Genomic DNA, 15717 nt, shown 5'->3' with positions numbered 1-15717 from the left:
GCGGGGGGCAGGCAAGCAGGGAATCGCGGGCAACAGCGCCAGAGCCGGCAGCTGCCGCAGGCAACAAACCAGAAACAGCCAGGGCAGGGCCGGGTGGGGATGTCAGCCCGCCAGCATGCCAGCCCCCCGCAGCACCGCCACCGTTCCATGCGTCAGCGCGGCAGGGCACAGCCCTCACCTCGAGGCGGCACAGCCGGTCCACCGCGCCCTCCACCTCCTCCTCCGCCGCCGCCAGCGCCTCTGCCGCCGACTTGGCGGCGCCGATGGCGCCCTGCTTGCCCTCCAGCGCCGCATGCTTGTCAGCCAGGCAGGCGGAGCGGCGCTGGGCGCACCTGCAGGCGGGGCGGGGCGGGCAGGCAGGCAGCGGGCGGCAGCATCACTGAGGCAGGGCAGCGCACACAACAGGGAGGGGCACCGGCTGCTAAAGCACAGGAACAGCACTGGCAGGCCATCGCAGCGCACCCCAGGGACCCTTCTGCGCCCAGCGGCCGGCCCCCCAGGCACTCACCGCTCGTACTCCTCCTGCGCGCCCTGCCGCGCCTCCGCCTGCGCGGCATCCCGGCGCCGAGACGCCGCCTCCACCTCGCCCTGCGCCGCCGCCAGCTCACCCTCCACGCTGCGGGGTCGGGCAGGCAGGCGGGCGGGCGGGTGAGGCGAGGGAGGGTGGCGAGACCCGCAGGCACAGCAGGCACAGCAGGCTGGGGGAAGTGCCATGCCGCAACCCAGAGCGCCCAACCGTGTGCCACGTGGCGGCGCCCATGGGCCCAGCCCCAGCCCCAGCCCCTAGCCCCGGTTCCCGCGCCGCCCTGCATGCGCACCGTGCCAGGCCGCGCTCCGCTGCCTGCTTGGCCTGCAGGGCCGCCTCCATGCGCTCCTGGGCGCCGTCCACACCCCGCTGCCGCTCCGACACCTGCGGCCGGGAGCAGGCGTGGCTGTCGGGGTGTGGCTTGGGAGACGCATCGCATCGCTCCCCCCTGAGCCACACGAACTCCTTGATTAACTAGAAAAAACGGGAGGCCCAACCCAGAGTGCTGTGCCAGCCCCCACAGGGATGCTCCCAGCGCCCCGCCGCGCCGCCCCACCGCCCACCTGCTCCCTGACGGCGGCGTGCTGCCGCTTGAGCGCCTCCGCCTCGCCCGCGGCCTCCCCCATGCGCCGCCTCGCGGCCTGCACCCCCTCGTGCGCTTCCGCCAGCTGCCTCCGCACCGTCAGCACCGCCTCCTCTGCCGCCTCCACCTGGCCGCGGTCGGGCTGGGCGGCGGCGGCGGCGCCGCCCGCGGGCGCGTCGCCCTCGGCGGCGGCCGCCGCGGCCGAGGCGGCGCCTGCTGTGGCATCCAGGGCCGCCAGAAGGTCCTGAACCTCCAGGCTGCTGTGGTCCAGAGCCGCCTCCAGCGCCGCCGCCTGCTCCCGCTGCCGCGCCGAGGAGGGCAGGGACAGGGCGCCGGCGGCGAGCGCCTCGCGGCCTGCACGCAGACCAGCACACAGCAAGCGGCGGGCTGCGGTCAGGGGCTGGCAGGGCGACGCGGCGCTGCGGCCTGGCCGGCAGCATCGCAGCCCTGTCGGCGCCAGGGGCTGGCATCCTTCCATCCCTCCCAGGGTTGCTGGCAGTGTGCATGATCCCTCTGGGTTGCCTGCCCGCCTCACCAACAGCCTCCCCCGCCTCCTCCAGCTCCTGCCCCAGCAGCTCCTCCACCGAGCTGAACAGGCCCTGGGTGCGGTCCAGCCAGGCGGCGATGTTGGGAGGGCCCAGGTCGGCGCCGGCGCGGCCCACCATGCCGCCCGTCACTGCAGCAGGGTCGGCAGGGGCTGGGCGGAGGGTCGACAGGCGGGTCGGGGGTAAGCAGGGCTGCCGGCACGCTCCGCGCTGCACTTGCTGCTCCCGTCGGCGCAAGCACGTGGGCAGTGGAGCGGGCCGGCGTGCAGGCTGCTGCCGGAAGGCGGCGGCAGCGGCGAGAGGCGTGATGCGGGGCGCACCCGAGGCCGGCCCCGCCACGGAGCAGGCGCTGTTGGGGGTGGAGGCCAGGTCGCTGCCGCCATCCAGGTCGCCTGCACAGCAGGCACAGCAGGCACAGCAGGCACAGCAGGCAGGCACGCCACTGATCTCGGCAACAGTGGCCCGCAGCAAAGCCGGGCACCCATGCGTACACGCGCACAGGGCACGCCAGCGCGGTGTGTGCCGGTGTGTGCCGGTGAGTGTGTGCAAGGCCCATGTGTACTGCGCTGTGCTGCCTGCGGTACCACGGGCCGTGCGGTCCCGCCGGCCCACCTGACAGCAGGCGCGCCACGCGGCCCAGCTTGGATCCCAGGAAGGACGCCATGCGCGCGCTGCGGGAGCGAGGCGTGGCGCTGGAGCTGCCTGCGATGCCGCTCAGCCGGCGCCCCGACAGCAGCAGCTGGTGCACGGGCAGGGCGGGCACGGAGCCGTCTGCAGGGCGGGGGGGAGGGCGGGGCAGCGCGGCGTTGGCAGCACCCGGCGCAGCACGCCGGGCTGGCTGCTCGTCAGCGGCTGCAGCACGCAACCCTCCGCAACGGACCCCTCCATGGCCACCCCTCGACACGCCTGGTTTCAGCCCATCCAGCACACCCGGTGCATCCAGCCACCTCCAGCCGCCCCCACGCCCCGCCCACCCACCCGACTCCGCCTGCTGCTCCACCAGCTTGCGCTCGGCTGAGGCCAGCAGGTCCAACGCCAGCACCTTCTCCTCCACAGCACGACGCAGCAGGTCGTCCTGCGGGCGGGGAAGGGGCCAGGGCAGGGCGGGGGGGTGGGGTGGGGGTGAGGAGCACACAGATGAAGGATGCGGTGAACGAGGGAAGGAGGCAGGGAGGGAGGAAAAGGTGAGGCGAGTGGATGCACCCCAGCCTCATCGCATGTGCACAGCCACAGCAGTATGGGAACCCCTCCACACACACCTGCTGCATCCCGCTCTGGATCTCGGTATCCTCCGACGCCTGGATACTCTTGATGGCCGAGTCGGCGGCGATGTACTGCTGGCTGGCCAGGCACAGCTCGGCCTGCGGGCAGCACGCCAGCGGCGGCGTGGCTCAACCAGGCTCAGCCAGGAAGCACCTTTAGGCGCACGGCAAGGACGTGTGCAGAGGTGCGAGCGGGGGGCGGCAGGCATGCATGCGGCAGCGGGCCGGCCACGCCCCCACCCCACCTGCGCCTCCCGCGCCTCCTCCAGCTGCTCCTCCAGCACCGCCTTGTCGCCCTCCAGCCTCTGCGCCAGCATGCCCAGGCTGGACACATCCTGCGGGGCAGAGGACCGTGCAGGGGGTGGGGGGTATGAGATAGGGCCAGGGGGTAGCGGTTTGTGATGAGCACGGGGCGGGGCTGGACGCCAGGGCAGGAAGCTGGGCAGGCGCCGAGCAAGGCGCGCCGCGGACGCAGGCAGGCAGGGGCAGACACGGGCCGCCGCCCCGGCTCGCCTGCTCCAGCTCCGCCACCCGCCGCTCCAGCTGCGCCTTGTGGGCCCGCGTCTCGATCAGAGCCTGCGTCACCTGGTCCACCTGTGTTGTGTGTGTGTGTGTGGGGGGGGAGGCAGGCGCGGGCAGGCGTGAGTTTAGCCAGCTGGGGCGCTGTGCCGGGGGTCGGCGCGGAGCAGGGCAGGACCCCTGCCCCCAGGCGCCGCCGTGTGTATGCCGCCGCTACGCTGCTGCTCTCCCGCCACCCACCTGCGCCTCCACGTTGCTGTTCTCCCGCTCCAGCCCGCCCAGGCACTCGCCCAGCTCCGCCAGCTCAGCCTCCTTGGCCGCCAGCTCAGCGCGCAGCTCGTCCACCTGGCGCACGCACATGTGCAGGGGGGGAGGGCCGGCATTGAGGCGCACGTGTGTGCACGCTCCAGCCAAGCTGCCTGCACCTGCCTCCAGCAGCCACCACCAGCCCAGACACCCCCCCAAAGACCCCCACCCTGCTGCTCTACCCCCGCCAAGCGCCGCCGCCGCCGCACCTGGCGCTGCAGCTCATCCCGCTCGCCCCGCACCGCCTCCAGCTCCGCCCCCAGCCGCTGCCGCTGCTGCAGGGCGCCCGCCTCGGCGGCCACCAGCGCCTGCCGCGCGCCGTCCAGCTCCGACTGCAGGCCCGCGGCCGCCGCCCGCGCCGCGCCCTCCCCCGCCGACGCGCCGGCAAAGGCCTGCTTGGCATCTGCCAGCCTCTCCTTGAGGAGCTCGTTCTCAGTCAACATCTCAGACACCTGCAGGAGGGCGGGGCGGGGCGGCATGCCAGGCCCAGGGCAGGCAGGCAGGCAGGCGACGGGCTCGGCGGGCGGCCAAGGGGGCAAGAGCAGGCGGCGACCGAGCCAGCACAGCAGCTGGCCGAGGCATTTGGGGAGAAGCGAGGACCAGGCAGGTATAGCCCGTGCCCACGCTGCCTGCAGCTGCCCACCTTGTCCTGCCCCCAGGCCTGCTCCTTGCGGGCCGCCTCCTCGGCAGCGCCCGCCTCGGCCGCCGCCGCCTCAGCCCTGGCGGCCGCCGAGCTCAGCGCCGCAAAGCGCTGCTGCAGCAGATCCAGCCAGGCCGCCGGCGTGTCGGCCTTGCCGGCCGGCAGCACCGCGGGCGCGACCATGCCCAGCGCGGCTGCAGCGCCGCCTGCCGCCGCCGCCGCCGCCGCCGCCGCGGGCTGCTGGTTGCTGCAGCGTGCGGCCAGGGGCGCGCGCGCCGCGGGGGACGCGCCGCCCTGCTTGCCGGGCAGCTCGGCGGTGGCCTGTGCCAGCTGCGCGGCCGCCGCCTCCCACTGCTGCTTCTCCTGCACCTCCCGCCGCGCTGCCTCCGCCGCCGGAGCGGCTCTCTTGAACTCGGCCACCCGAGCCTCGTTGGCATCTTGCGCCTGCTCCAGCTGCCGCTGCAGCCGAGCAATCTGCTTGGAGCCAAAGCCGGGGGCGGTGGCCGCCGCAGCCGCCGCCCGCCGCCACACCACCCACGCCGTGAACGCAACGCAGGCCAGCAAGGTGGCGGCGGTGGCGCCGGCCGCAGCCGCCACCAGGCGTGGCTGCTCCAGCCACAGCTGCTCGGCGGAGCAGGTCTGCAGCTCGCCGCCGCGGCCGGCTGCCAGCGAGGGTTCGGCAGTAGAGGCGGCGGCGGCGGCAACCCGGGCCTCGGCCGCCCTGCGCGTCGCGGTGGCGGCGTCCCTGGCGGCATCTGCCGCCGCCTGCTGCGCACGCTGCTCGCCCTCCCAGGCGGCCTGCAGCTCCGCACGCAGGGCCGCATCCTGCTCGGCTGCCAGCGCCGCCGCCGCGCCCGCCTGCGCTTCCGCCAGCTGCAGCTGCTGCTGCAGCTCACGCACCTCGGCCTTCAGAGCCGCATCCTGCTCGGCTGCCAGCGCCGCCGCAGCGCCCGCCTGCGCCTCTGCCAGCTGCAGCTGCTGCTGCAGCTCCTTGATGTCAGCCTTCAGGGCCGCCTCTGCCTTCTGCCAGCCAGCCTGGGCGGCTGCAAGCTCCTCGCTCTGGGTGCCCGCCTGGCGCGCCGCCGTTGCCTGCGCCGCCGTCGCACCCTGTGCAGCCTTCTCAGCCTGCCCCTTGGCGGCCTGGGCTGCCGCCATGGCAGCCTCCGCCTGCTCCTCTGCCTCGTGCCTGGCAGCCACCGCCGCCTCGGCCTGCGCCTGCAGCGCCGCCTCACGCGCCGCCGCCGCCGCCGCCGCCTCGGCTGCTGCCGTCGCCGCCTCCTGGCTGGCGGCGTGGGCGGCCTGCAGCTCCTCCGACAGAGCGGCCTCAAAGTCGGCCGCTGCGGCCGCAGCCTGCGTGGCCGCGGCGGCCGTCTCCTCCGCCTCACGCCGCGCCCTGAGCGCCGCCTCCAGCTCCTGCTGCAGCAGCCCCACCTGCGCCTCGTACTGCCCCATCTGCAGGCGCGCCTGGTACGCCTCCTGCTGCGCCGCCTGCAGCAGCGCCGCCAGCTCAGCCACCTCTGGCGCCAGCTCGCCGCCGTAGTCGGCCGCAGTGGCCGCCGTCTGCGCCTCGCCCGCCACCTCGCCTGCCTCGATGCCGACCCCTTCAGGCCCGCTCCACCACGCCTCCTGGTCGGCGGCCTCACCCAGCTGTGCCTCCGTCAGATCAAAGCTCTCCTGCTGCCGCAGCTCCGCGGCAGCGCCAGCCCCGTACGCCTCCTGCCCTGGCAGCGAGCCGACGCCCTGGCCTCCGGCGGTCTGCACGGCTGCTGGCTCGGGGCGCGTGGCGCGCCACACACCCACACTGCCAACCACCATCAGCAGCACCAGCACCAGAGCGGAGGTCAGCGGCATGCCGGCCGCCGCCGTCCGCCGCTGCTCCGCCCTGCTGCGCTGCCAGGCTTTGTACTCAGCGCTGCCTTGCAGGCTGCAGGGCAGCGACAGGCGAGGGTGGAGGGCGGAGAAGGGACGGCAAGCGTCAGGCAGGGAGGCTTGGGAAGGGAGGAAGGGCCGCCCCTGGTTCTGCTGGGTGTGCTTGCCACATGCCCCTGTTGCACAATGTCCCAGCCCCCACACACAGGTTGGCTGCCCGAAATGAACGGGTGAGGTCCCCTGGCACTGCTGCCGCCTCTGCAGGCACAGGGCGGTAGCACCCACCTGGCCAGCACGGCGGTGGTACAGGCCTGGCGCCGCTCTTCATACTCCTCTACGCTCAGCTTGCAGCCTGACACAAGGCCGGGCTTGAAGTCCATCACGACGGCCATGGCACCGCAGCGTGCTGCTCGCACAGGGTGCCTGCAGCAGCGGAAGGCGCACGGTCAGTGGCGTCGGGTGGCGGCGGGCGACTTTGAAAATTGACGCTCGCGGTAGAGTGGCTGGCAGGCTGCTGCGCTTGCCCCCTGGGCACAAGCATTCAAATATGGGCCCATGCCTACAGGCCGAGGTGTGTGGTGCCGAGGAGGTGAAAGGCATTGTTGCGGGGGCTCGCGCACTGCCGAGCGGCCGCCTAACCTGCACGCCAGCTCCTGCCTTGTCAATCAGTGCCTGGTTGGGTCCTCGATGGCCCCCTGAGCCGCCTGGATGACTGCGGAAGCGAGCCGCTCAATGAGCGCCCTCTTCAAGCGCACACGGCTAGGCGGCAGGGTCCAAACCCCGCTGTGCAGGACAAGTGCACGGCGCCAGTAGCCGGATGCCAATAGTGCCCAATGCCAGGCATGCCTGTGCGCCCAGATTGAATGCCGGCGCCGGTTGGAAAGCGGCGGGTGGCGCCGGTGACGGCGCGGCTGCTCGTACGGCTGCCGCTTTGGATCAGCAACAAGCATGGATTACATAAATACTACAGTCAATGCATATCCAAAGAACTGACAATTGAATGAGTGAAGAGGATGGAGGAAACGTGCGCCACCGCCACGAATCGGCGACGAGCGGTCACACCTTGAAAAGGTACAGCTTGGGAAGGGGACGCGAGCGCCGCGCGTGTGTACTGAGTTGCTGAATCGCTGGGCGCTGGAAGGGTGGTATCAGGAAATAAATGCAGGCTGCTCTCATGCTCATACTGGGCCCCAACCGCTGCTCATCCCAAGCTGCCGAGGTCACACAACAGAGTAGCCGCCCTCGGCGGGGGGGGCGGGGGCCACGCCCTGCGCCGCCGCCACGTGTCCCGCAACCCCGGTGTCCTTGTCAGCCTCCCACAGCGTGTAGAGCGCCATGCTGCCCACCACAAAGAACAGCAGGCGCTGGATGAGCATCTGCGGCGGGGAGCGCGGGCAGGCAGGCAGGGTGGGCGGCCGGGCACAGGGCCGGGCGGGTGCGGCATATGGCGGCGGCGAGGATGCACTGTCACACCGCTGAAGTATGTAACGTGGAAAGGAGGCAGGTGGAAAGGAGGCAGGTGGAAAGGAGGGGGCGCTCAGGGCACTCACCAGGACGTTCAGCAGGTAGTCCCACCACGAGTAGCCCAGGTTAATGGTCAGGAGGTAGATGGTGAGGCCGATGGTGGCCAGCACGCTGAGCACGGTGACCAGCAGCACGGCCTGCGGCAGCGCCGTGCCGCGCCCCGCCGCCAGCGCGCGGTTGGCCAGCAGCACGGCGGCCACGCCCAGCACGCCGGCGCCCATGTAGAGCGCGTACTTGACCTGCCGGCGGCGAGCGGCGGGACGGCGGCAGGGGGGCAGGGAGCCGAGGGCGGGGAGCAAGGCCGGCAGGGTTGGGGCGGTGCACAGACAGGTGCAGGGCGTGGGTGGCCAAGCCGGCCTGCAGCCCACTCCCGCCGCTTCTGCTTGCACGCGCCAGCGCCGCCGAAAGCATGCCGCCCCACCCCGCCCCGCCCCAGCACCCACCACATAGTCCACCCACACCCCGGCCTCCTCCATCTCCGCCTTGGGCGCCGGGTAGTCGCCGCCCAGCGTGAGGCCCAGGAAGATGGCCTGCGGCAGGTAGGGGCAGGGCGGCTGTGTGCGTTGGCGCGGGTGGACGCAGCAGGCCCACCAGAGGGCAGCAGCAGGGAACAAACCACCGACTGAGCGGCAGGCAGGCGGGCAGGCAGGCGGGCGGGCGGGCGGGCGGGCGGGCGGGCGGCTCACCCCTACGATGACCAGGGAGTAGGCGAGGCCTGCAGCCGCAAGGGGTGCAGGAGGGGCAGGCAGGCGAGGTGGGTCGGCATGCGGCGTGGCAGGGTGCATGCAGGGCAGCTGCTGCGCCGCTGGCCGCAGCCAGAACCCTCGCCGGGGCGCGAGCTGCGCCGCTCAGCCTCACCGTGCGTGAGGTTGAGGGAGCGGGCCCGCCGCACGTTGGCGTCCCGGGTCATGGCAAAGGCGGCCTTGAACTTGCCGCCCCTGCCCCGCTTCTTGCCGTCGCTCGAGCCCGAGCTGGCTGAGTCGGCGCGGCACGGGGCCGGTGCGGCCCCGGCGGCTGTCGGCGCCGCAGTCGGCGGGGTACCATACTGTGGCGCAGCCCCGGTGCTGCATGGACATGGATGCACAGCAGGGGGCGCATGAGCACTGGTGTGGCCCGTGAGCGTGGTTGTGATAGGGTGCAAAGCAGCAGCCTCTCAACCCGCAATGTTCGCCACCCGCTCGCCTGGCAACGGGAGGCTCAGGCTTGGGCTTCACTGCATCCAACGCGGTGTTCTTGACCTCCTTTATCAAGCTTCTGAGGGGGCCCATCGCGGTCGCAACGGGAGTGTGTGGACGGGGCTCGTGGCGCGGGCTCTGCAGCAGGGGTGGGGGGCCCACAATCGAATGGTGCAGGCCCAGGCGACGCAATGGCACAAATGAATCCGGAATCCCACCAGCAGGGCAGGCTACCTCCCGGGGCACCCCGGCGACCTACCTGTTATGGTTATGGTTTGTGCAGCAGTGGTGCGGCAGGGCAAGGGCGCTGTGAGAACCGTGCCACACAAGTGTGTGCCGTGCCAAGTTGGCACCGAATTCCGGACAAGTGCTGCAGGGGCGGCCAATCCATTGTAACGAGCTTGTGGCTTATTTGCAGCACAACAGCAGGGAGTGAGGGGGGCCTGGTAGCACACGGGAAGTTTCTGGCGGGCCTGATCAGCGCCATGCCCTGGGAACTGCTCACATGGCTGTTGGCATTCATCCTGCAGGTCAGTGGGTGGGCGCGCACCGCCGCTTCCGCCGCCCAGCGGGTCGGGCTGCGCTGCCACTGCTGCCGCCGCCAGTCCGCCGCCAGCCACTGCCACACCGGGAGTTGCACAAACTTGCCTGCCTTATGCCATGCTTGGTCGGCCTCCATTCTTGTGCAAGTTGCGCTGCCTTTGCGCACTCGCTGCTTGCACCGGCTGCCCCAGCTTGAACGGCTGCCTCACCCGCCACCACGTGCCGCCTCCCCTGCTCCCCGCGCCGCCAGTCGGCGCTGCTGGGCTGCTGCATGTACCAGCTGATCCAGCTGAGCGACCTGGAGTGCGACTTCATCAACCCCCATGACGCCTCCCGCAACATCAACTCTGTGGTGGTGAGCTCCTGAGTGGGGGGAGGTGGAAAGCGTGTGGTGCCGTGGCAAGCGGGCAGCGGTGCATGCAGCTGCCCACCAGGCAGCCCGGCCCAGCAGATTGAGCAGCCTGGGCGTCGTGCTGCGCTGCTTCTCGGCAGAAGGGCCTCGCGGCAGCCCGGCCGGCCTGCTTGCGAAGCAGCGGCGCCGCCCACTTCCGCCTGCCCATCCACGCCGCCGCTGCCCCACCCCCCTTGCCGCCCCGCCCCGAGCAGCTGCCTGAGTACCTGTGCCAAGCAGCGCTGACGATCTTCATGCTGCTGTCGGGCCACTGGCTGTACGGCGGCATCCACCTGCTGCTGCTGGCCTATCACGTGCGGCAGGTGAGCCAGCAGCGGCAGCACCCGCCGATTGGCAGTGGCAGCTGCCACGGCGCGCGGCCATGGGCAGCCTCGCCGCCACCCCTCTTCCTTGCTGCTGTTGCTGCCCCGCTTGCCGCTGCCAGCAATGGCCGCTGCGCTGCCGTGCCTCTAGCTGGCGCCGCTAGCCGCCCTGCCCTCGGGTTCCCGGCTTCTGGGTGCCACCTCGGGTTCCCGGCTGCCGCTGCTGGCCACGCACCTGCGCCACCTCCTTGCCCCTGCGCCACCTGGCGCAGTACCTGCGGCGCGGCCACCTGGCTGACGTCACCGAGATCTTCCGCCAGGTGGCGCCCCGCAAGCGGCGCGAGATGTTCAAGCTCGCCTTCTACCTCCTCACCTTTGTGCTGGCCATCTACAAGTGAGCCCCATCCCCAGGGCAGGGGGCGGCGGCGGGTGTGGTGGCAGGGGAGGCGGGCACCGCAGGACAGCGGCAGCATGGGAGGGCATACCGCCGAGCAAAATGTCGGCGAATAGTACAGCGGCAGCATGGGAGGGCGCAGCGGGAGGGGCGCGGGGTGCCCTCAAGCTGGCGATGGCGCTGCCAGCCTTGCTGTGCTGCCAAGCGGGGCAGCGTGCAGGTGTGTTGGAGTGCAGGCTGGGTTGGCAGCCCAGGCTGGGCGCCTGCAGCCGGCCCATGCAACGCACTGCCTTCCTGCCTGCCCTTGTGGGCTGCCCACAGGATGATCCACGTCATCGTGCTCACATTCCTGACGCCCGAGGGGCGCAAGGCGGCGGCCAAGGTGCTGCGCGACGCGGCGGCATCCATGCACAGGCGGTTATGATGCGGCAGCGAGGCAGCCCAGATACACGCTGCCTGGGCAGACGGCAGCCGAAGCTGGCACCCTAGATTGCGCTGCCCTGTTGCCGCTGGTTCCCGTTCGCTCTGCTCCCGTCTGCTCTGCTCTGCTCTGCTCTGCTGCCTGCTTCCGATTTTCACGTGCCGCCAGGTTGCAACTGGTGCTGTAAAGACGTGCAATCTGCCGCTCGGGATGTGGCGCAGGCGAATGCGAGGGCGCAGGGTGCAATCTTATGGGATTGGGTGCTTGATCAGAGCAAAAAATGGGGGGCCGGCAGAGGGAGGAGCACGAGCAGGGCGGCAGCAAGGAGAGTGGGACATGAAATGGGGCGTGCATACGTCGAGTGTCAGAGGAGGAGGCGGAGGCTGGCGGCCGTCGGCTCGTCAAGTCATTCATTCGTCCATCGGCAAAGGCAGGGGCAGCGGGGAAATCTTGAAGGCACATCATGCTGTTGGCTGGCCGGCTGTGCCCGTCGAACGAGGTGGGGCGCGCTTCGCCGCTGCAGCAACTCAGAAGATGGACCCCCCTCCCCGCTTCTTGCCCAGCATCAGGTCCTTGGCCTCGTTGACCTTGGCTGCGATGAAGGAGGAGCCGCCGGCGTCGGGGTGGTTTGCAATCATGATGCGGCGGTGCGCCTCCTTGACCTTCTCCTCGGGGGCGCTCTCCCGCACCCCCAGGATCAGCGCCGCCTCCCGCCGGTTCATCTCGGCCTGGAAGCCGCCCTTGTAGAAGGCGCGCATGCGGGGGCCTGCCGTCTTCCAGGCGTTGAAGGCCTGCAGCGCGGCTCGGGCGCCGTAGGCCGCCGCGCCCACTGCCAGGCCCGCCACCAGCGGCGTGGTCTGCGTGGCAGGGGACACCGGCGCAGCGGTCAGGGCGTGAGCAGCAGGCCGCCTCGCAAGCAGGTGGAGCAGAGGGAGCCAAGAGCACATGTCCCAAACTCACCATGCTGATGGCTGCGGCTTGGGAGGCTGCTGCTGTAAGGCCACTACGCTGCTGGTGTATGCTGTTGCCTGCTGCAGGAGAGCTGGCCAGATGGCAAGGTTGGGGGGAGAAGCTAGAGGGCCCGTGCGGCGCGAGGTGAAGCAACGGGAGACGACACCAAGGTCAGGGGAGTTTAATAAGCCAGTTTCGATGCCTTCCAGAGGGAATCACAGCACGCAGCAGGCAGCTGGAAATTTGCCTCAAAGGGGCCCTCCCGCTCCAGAAACTCGCCGCCATCTGCCTCCCTGTAGCTCCTACAACCATCCGGGCCAACACCAGCGGGCGCAGCAGTTGGGTCCAGCGCGTGGCCGAAGTGTTCTCGTGATTGAGTTGCGCTGTGGCGGCGGCATGGCGACCAACCTCCCCAAGAAAGTGGAGGAGGGTGAGCATTGGGCTGCTGGCCCTGCCTGGCTGCCCGGCACTCTGCCGTTACCGCCTTCACCGCCCGCCGCGAACTGTCGATGCGAGTCTGGCCTTCACGCCTCCTGAGCATCCCCTCCCCTTCCGTTCCTGCAGCGCTGTTCTACCGGCTGAAACAGAAGGGCTTCCAGGAGTGCAGGCCATATGCAGACGCATATGCGCAGTGCTGCTCAGGGCGCGTGCTGTCAGTGGTGTGGACTTGCCGCAAAGAATTGAAGGCGCTCTCTGATTGCATGAGCACGCAGTGAGTGCAGCCAATGGCAGGATGCGGCTCAATGATGTTGCTTTATGTTGAACAGTTGCAGCAGAACAGCACATGGTGCCGTGGCAGTCCAGGCTGTCGCCCTGTTGTTGGATTGTCCCATGCCCGCCTATCACCTGCCCCGCTGCCTTCCATCCCAGCCACCATGCCTATCAGGCATGCTAAGTAGCCGACCCCCCTCCATTTTTGCCCGCTGCTGCAGCACAAGCCGGCTAGAAGAGTTGAAGCAGCGGTACCTGGCGGCAGGGTCACCGTCTAATCCAGACTGGGACAAGCTCTTGGAGGGACTGTAACGAACAAATCGAGCCCGCCAGCCAGTGTAGATTATGTCCTCTCCAAATTGTACGCCTTAATCCTGCTAATCTTTGGAGTCTTCACAGTTTTGAATGCAATGCTTTGTCCCTCTCCATGCCCCCTATCTGCTGTGGCTGCTGCAACTCGGTGCCAATTGATGCATGAAGCAATCTGTGTTACACGCCAGCGGGCTCGCGGGATCACTTCCAAGAGACGAATGCCGAGGTCAGTAATGAATGTTGAATGAATCGGTCAGCGAATAATCAGGGCATGTATTGCTTGATCACCGCAACTGTATCGGTTAGCAAGGGCAATCGAAGGTAGGAGTGGGGCAAAAGCTATTGATCTACAGGGGTACGTGCTGCTACTAATGCGTGCAAACACCACGGCACAGAAATGTCAGCGTTGAAGGTGATGCGGTTTCCCGAAAAACAAGCACGCGGGTGGCGGAGCGCTGGGTTTGCTGGGGCAATGCACCCTCTGGGCACAGGAGGCCAAGGGGCTAGGCCCGTCCAAATAGGTCAGTAGGTGCAAGTCGCAGTCAGAAAGAGTGTTGGTGAGATTGTCGAAAGTGTTTCACAGAGTCTGCCTACCCTATGCTGCATGTCAGTCGATTTTCCTGGAAGCTACAGATGGCTGCCGTGCCGTCGGGCTGCAGCTTTGGCAAGCCGTAGCCCACCAAACGCCCGCAGCGTCGCAAATCAGCCCGAGGCAGGCGCCGAGGTGGGGGTGCTGCCTTTGCGGCGATGCCGCGGCTTGGCTGTCGACCTGGTGGCGGGCGCCTCAGGCGGTGTCTGGCCGTCCTCCTCCCCCTCCAGCTTCACCCAGCTGCCTGCGGCATCATACCCTGCTGCCGCCTGCAAACAGGGCCGCACGCCAAGCGCCAGCGTGAGCTTGCCCGCAGCTGGGATGCACACTTTCCAGAAGCCCTTGCAATCTGGACACCGACAGAATATGGCGTGCTTACCGCTTCTGCTTCTCCTCCTGCTGCTGCCTTCCCATTGCCTGCAGCATGGCGCATGCCGGAGTGCTTGGCTTGAGAGCGCAGAGCAGAGTCAAAAGAGCAATGCTGCAGAGTGCAATCAATCAGCTTGCCCCACTTGTCACAGCGGGAGCAGGCGCACCAGGCAGCCCGACAAGCGGCTTTTTCAGCGCTGGCATTGCCTCGTCCGTTGGCAATGGCAGCGGATGCTTGCGTGGCCTGCCCCTCTTTTTGGACACAGGCGGCGCAGCTGCTCCTGCTGCTACAGCCGCCGTTGCCGCCCACGCTGCGCCGCTGTCTTCTGGCTGCTGCTGCAGCGGCGGCAGCCCTTCCAGGCCTGCTGCTACGGTGGGATGCACCGGTGGGAGGGGGTGCTTGCGGGGTCTGCCTGGGCGACGCTTCACAACAACCTCTGGCTCCCCACGCTGCATGGCGGCTGCAGCGTTTGTGGCGCTGTGGGCCAATCCAATTGAACGCACCCTGGGTTTGTCTGGCAGCCTGGATCCGCGGTGGGGCATGCACAGCCTGAGAACCGCGTGGATGCTTGACTGGCTCCCCATGCTGGCTGGCACCGACCCGGAGCCATCAGGCGGTCACAGGCCAATTGGGCGATCGCTCATCGCCGATTGAATCCAGCGATGGCCGAAGTAGAGGCCTGCCTGAGGGCCGCTGCCGCCTGGGCGGTCGCGGCGGCCACTCAAATATCGCCCGTGCTGATCAGGGCGGTGCTGGGCGCTGTGCTGACGGCCTGGCTGATCGTCAAGCTGCTGGGCCAGCGGGTGCCGTCGATCGAGGTGGAGCCCATCTCTGGTGCGTCGCCTGCGGCCGTTCAGCTGCAGTCACGGAGCAGGGAGACAATGTGGATTGTCAGATGCAAGGGGGAGGACTCGATATCCCCATCATCACCACCTCTCCAGCCGCCGCCGCCGCTTGCCGCCACAACCGCTGAGCGGCATTGGCTGTGTCCAGTATACCCTGTCCAGTTGTCTGCCTTCTGGCTGGCCGTCCTTATTCCATCCCCACACCCGCAAACCCTATCGCTGTTGCTGCTGCGACGGCCGGTGTCGCTATGTGCAGGCGAGGCGTCGCCCAGCAGCCCGCGGCGCAGCCCCCGCAAGCCCTCCAAGTCGATCATCCCCTGCCACGACCCGGGCACCCAAGAGCTGCTAGGCTATGTGCCGGCCATGGGCGCCGCCCAGGTGCGGCGCGAGATGACACATGCGCAGAGCACGCCTGCCCCGCCCTTGTGCACGGCCTGTCAATGCCCAGAGGAGAGCCGCCGGGGGGCTGCTGCCGCCGCCTGGCTGAGCGGCCCGGCCCAGCCTCGGCTGCCGCCGTTGCCTGGCAGGTGCGCGAGCTGGCGGCGCGGGCCAAGGAGGCGGGCAAGGAGTGGCGGGGCAGCAGCTTTGCGCAGCGCCGCCTGCTGCTCAAGATCCTGCTCAAGTTCATCGTGGAGAACCAGGAGGAGATCTGCAGGTACCGCTGTTGCCGCATGGCACTGCTGATACTGCCAGGCCAGCCCCGCGTCGCCTGCGAGCTGGACTGGACGGCGCTCCTGCAGCCTTGGCGCCCTTGAGCTGGCGCACAGGAGCGCCGCGTGCCCGCCCGCCCCTCTCGAGCCTCACGCCTCAGCCGCCCACCCCACACACACCTGCACACACCAGCCAACCAGCCCCGCCGCCAGCCCGCGCAGCTCGCCCGCCTGCCCCTCCACCCGCCCCCTGGCCCCCCGCCCCCCC

The 15717-nt window shown here is 69.6% G+C and overlaps 6 protein-coding genes across 6 annotated transcripts in view; 3 read left to right on the top strand and 3 right to left on the bottom strand.

Annotated features, from left to right (window-relative positions):
* CHLNCDRAFT_143840 (hypothetical protein) overlaps positions 1 to 6642 on the bottom strand; it is a gene marked incomplete at both ends in the record, with an annotated part of 7168 nt that extends 526 nt beyond the window's left edge. The window contains 15 exons of the mRNA XM_005849116.1: positions 179 to 332; positions 509 to 616; positions 819 to 910; positions 1090 to 1463; positions 1645 to 1785; positions 1975 to 2046; positions 2267 to 2425; positions 2633 to 2729; positions 2914 to 3015; positions 3162 to 3251; positions 3448 to 3510; positions 3676 to 3780; positions 3951 to 4193; positions 4385 to 6305; positions 6536 to 6642. Of these exons, the coding sequence (XP_005849178.1) occupies positions 179 to 332; positions 509 to 616; positions 819 to 910; positions 1090 to 1463; positions 1645 to 1785; positions 1975 to 2046; positions 2267 to 2425; positions 2633 to 2729; positions 2914 to 3015; positions 3162 to 3251; positions 3448 to 3510; positions 3676 to 3780; positions 3951 to 4193; positions 4385 to 6305; positions 6536 to 6642 (3828 nt within the window). The remainder of the gene's footprint in view (positions 1 to 178; positions 333 to 508; positions 617 to 818; positions 911 to 1089; positions 1464 to 1644; positions 1786 to 1974; positions 2047 to 2266; positions 2426 to 2632; positions 2730 to 2913; positions 3016 to 3161; positions 3252 to 3447; positions 3511 to 3675; positions 3781 to 3950; positions 4194 to 4384; positions 6306 to 6535) is intronic.
* An 828-nt stretch (positions 6643 to 7470) lies between these two features.
* CHLNCDRAFT_143839 (expressed protein) lies at positions 7471 to 9042 on the bottom strand (the record flags this gene model as incomplete). The annotated part of the gene is made up of 6 exons (XM_005849115.1): positions 7471 to 7626; positions 7801 to 8013; positions 8218 to 8304; positions 8467 to 8489; positions 8633 to 8749; positions 8949 to 9042. The coding sequence occupies 6 exons, from the start codon at positions 9040 to 9042 to the stop codon at positions 7471 to 7473; spliced, it is 690 nt and encodes a 229-aa protein (XP_005849177.1).
* A 392-nt stretch (positions 9043 to 9434) lies between these two features.
* On the top strand, positions 9435 to 10604 carry CHLNCDRAFT_21686 (hypothetical protein; the record flags this gene model as incomplete). Its single annotated transcript, XM_005849311.1, has 4 exons — positions 9435 to 9479; positions 9743 to 9847; positions 10099 to 10206; positions 10479 to 10604. The coding sequence occupies 4 exons, from the start codon at positions 9435 to 9437 to the stop codon at positions 10602 to 10604; spliced, it is 384 nt and encodes a 127-aa protein (XP_005849373.1).
* Positions 10605 to 11548: 944 nt separating this feature from the next.
* CHLNCDRAFT_143837 (hypothetical protein) lies at positions 11549 to 12284 on the bottom strand (the record flags this gene model as incomplete). Its single annotated transcript, XM_005849114.1, has 2 exons — positions 11549 to 11878; positions 12279 to 12284. The coding sequence occupies 2 exons, from the start codon at positions 12282 to 12284 to the stop codon at positions 11549 to 11551; spliced, it is 336 nt and encodes a 111-aa protein (XP_005849176.1).
* A 242-nt stretch (positions 12285 to 12526) lies between these two features.
* Positions 12527 to 12676, top strand: CHLNCDRAFT_17966 (hypothetical protein; the record flags this gene model as incomplete). Its single annotated transcript, XM_005849310.1, has 1 exon — positions 12527 to 12676. A coding segment is annotated over one exon (150 nt), but the record flags the coding sequence as incomplete, so codon positions are not given.
* Positions 12677 to 14616: 1940 nt separating this feature from the next.
* CHLNCDRAFT_143835 (hypothetical protein) overlaps positions 14617 to 15717 on the top strand; it is a gene marked incomplete at both ends in the record, with an annotated part of 4348 nt that continues 3247 nt past the window's right edge. Inside the window, 3 exons of the mRNA XM_005849309.1 lie at positions 14617 to 14788; positions 15056 to 15177; positions 15327 to 15428. Of these exons, the coding sequence (XP_005849371.1) occupies positions 14617 to 14788; positions 15056 to 15177; positions 15327 to 15428 (396 nt within the window). The remainder of the gene's footprint in view (positions 14789 to 15055; positions 15178 to 15326; positions 15429 to 15717) is intronic.

The sequence above is a fragment of the Chlorella variabilis genome (genome assembly GCF_000147415.1).
Source record: "Chlorella variabilis unplaced genomic scaffold CHLNCscaffold_6, whole genome shotgun sequence".
Classification (NCBI taxonomy): Eukaryota; Viridiplantae; Chlorophyta; class Trebouxiophyceae; order Chlorellales; family Chlorellaceae; genus Chlorella; species Chlorella variabilis.
This window is presented reverse-complemented; position numbering and strand designations above follow the sequence as displayed.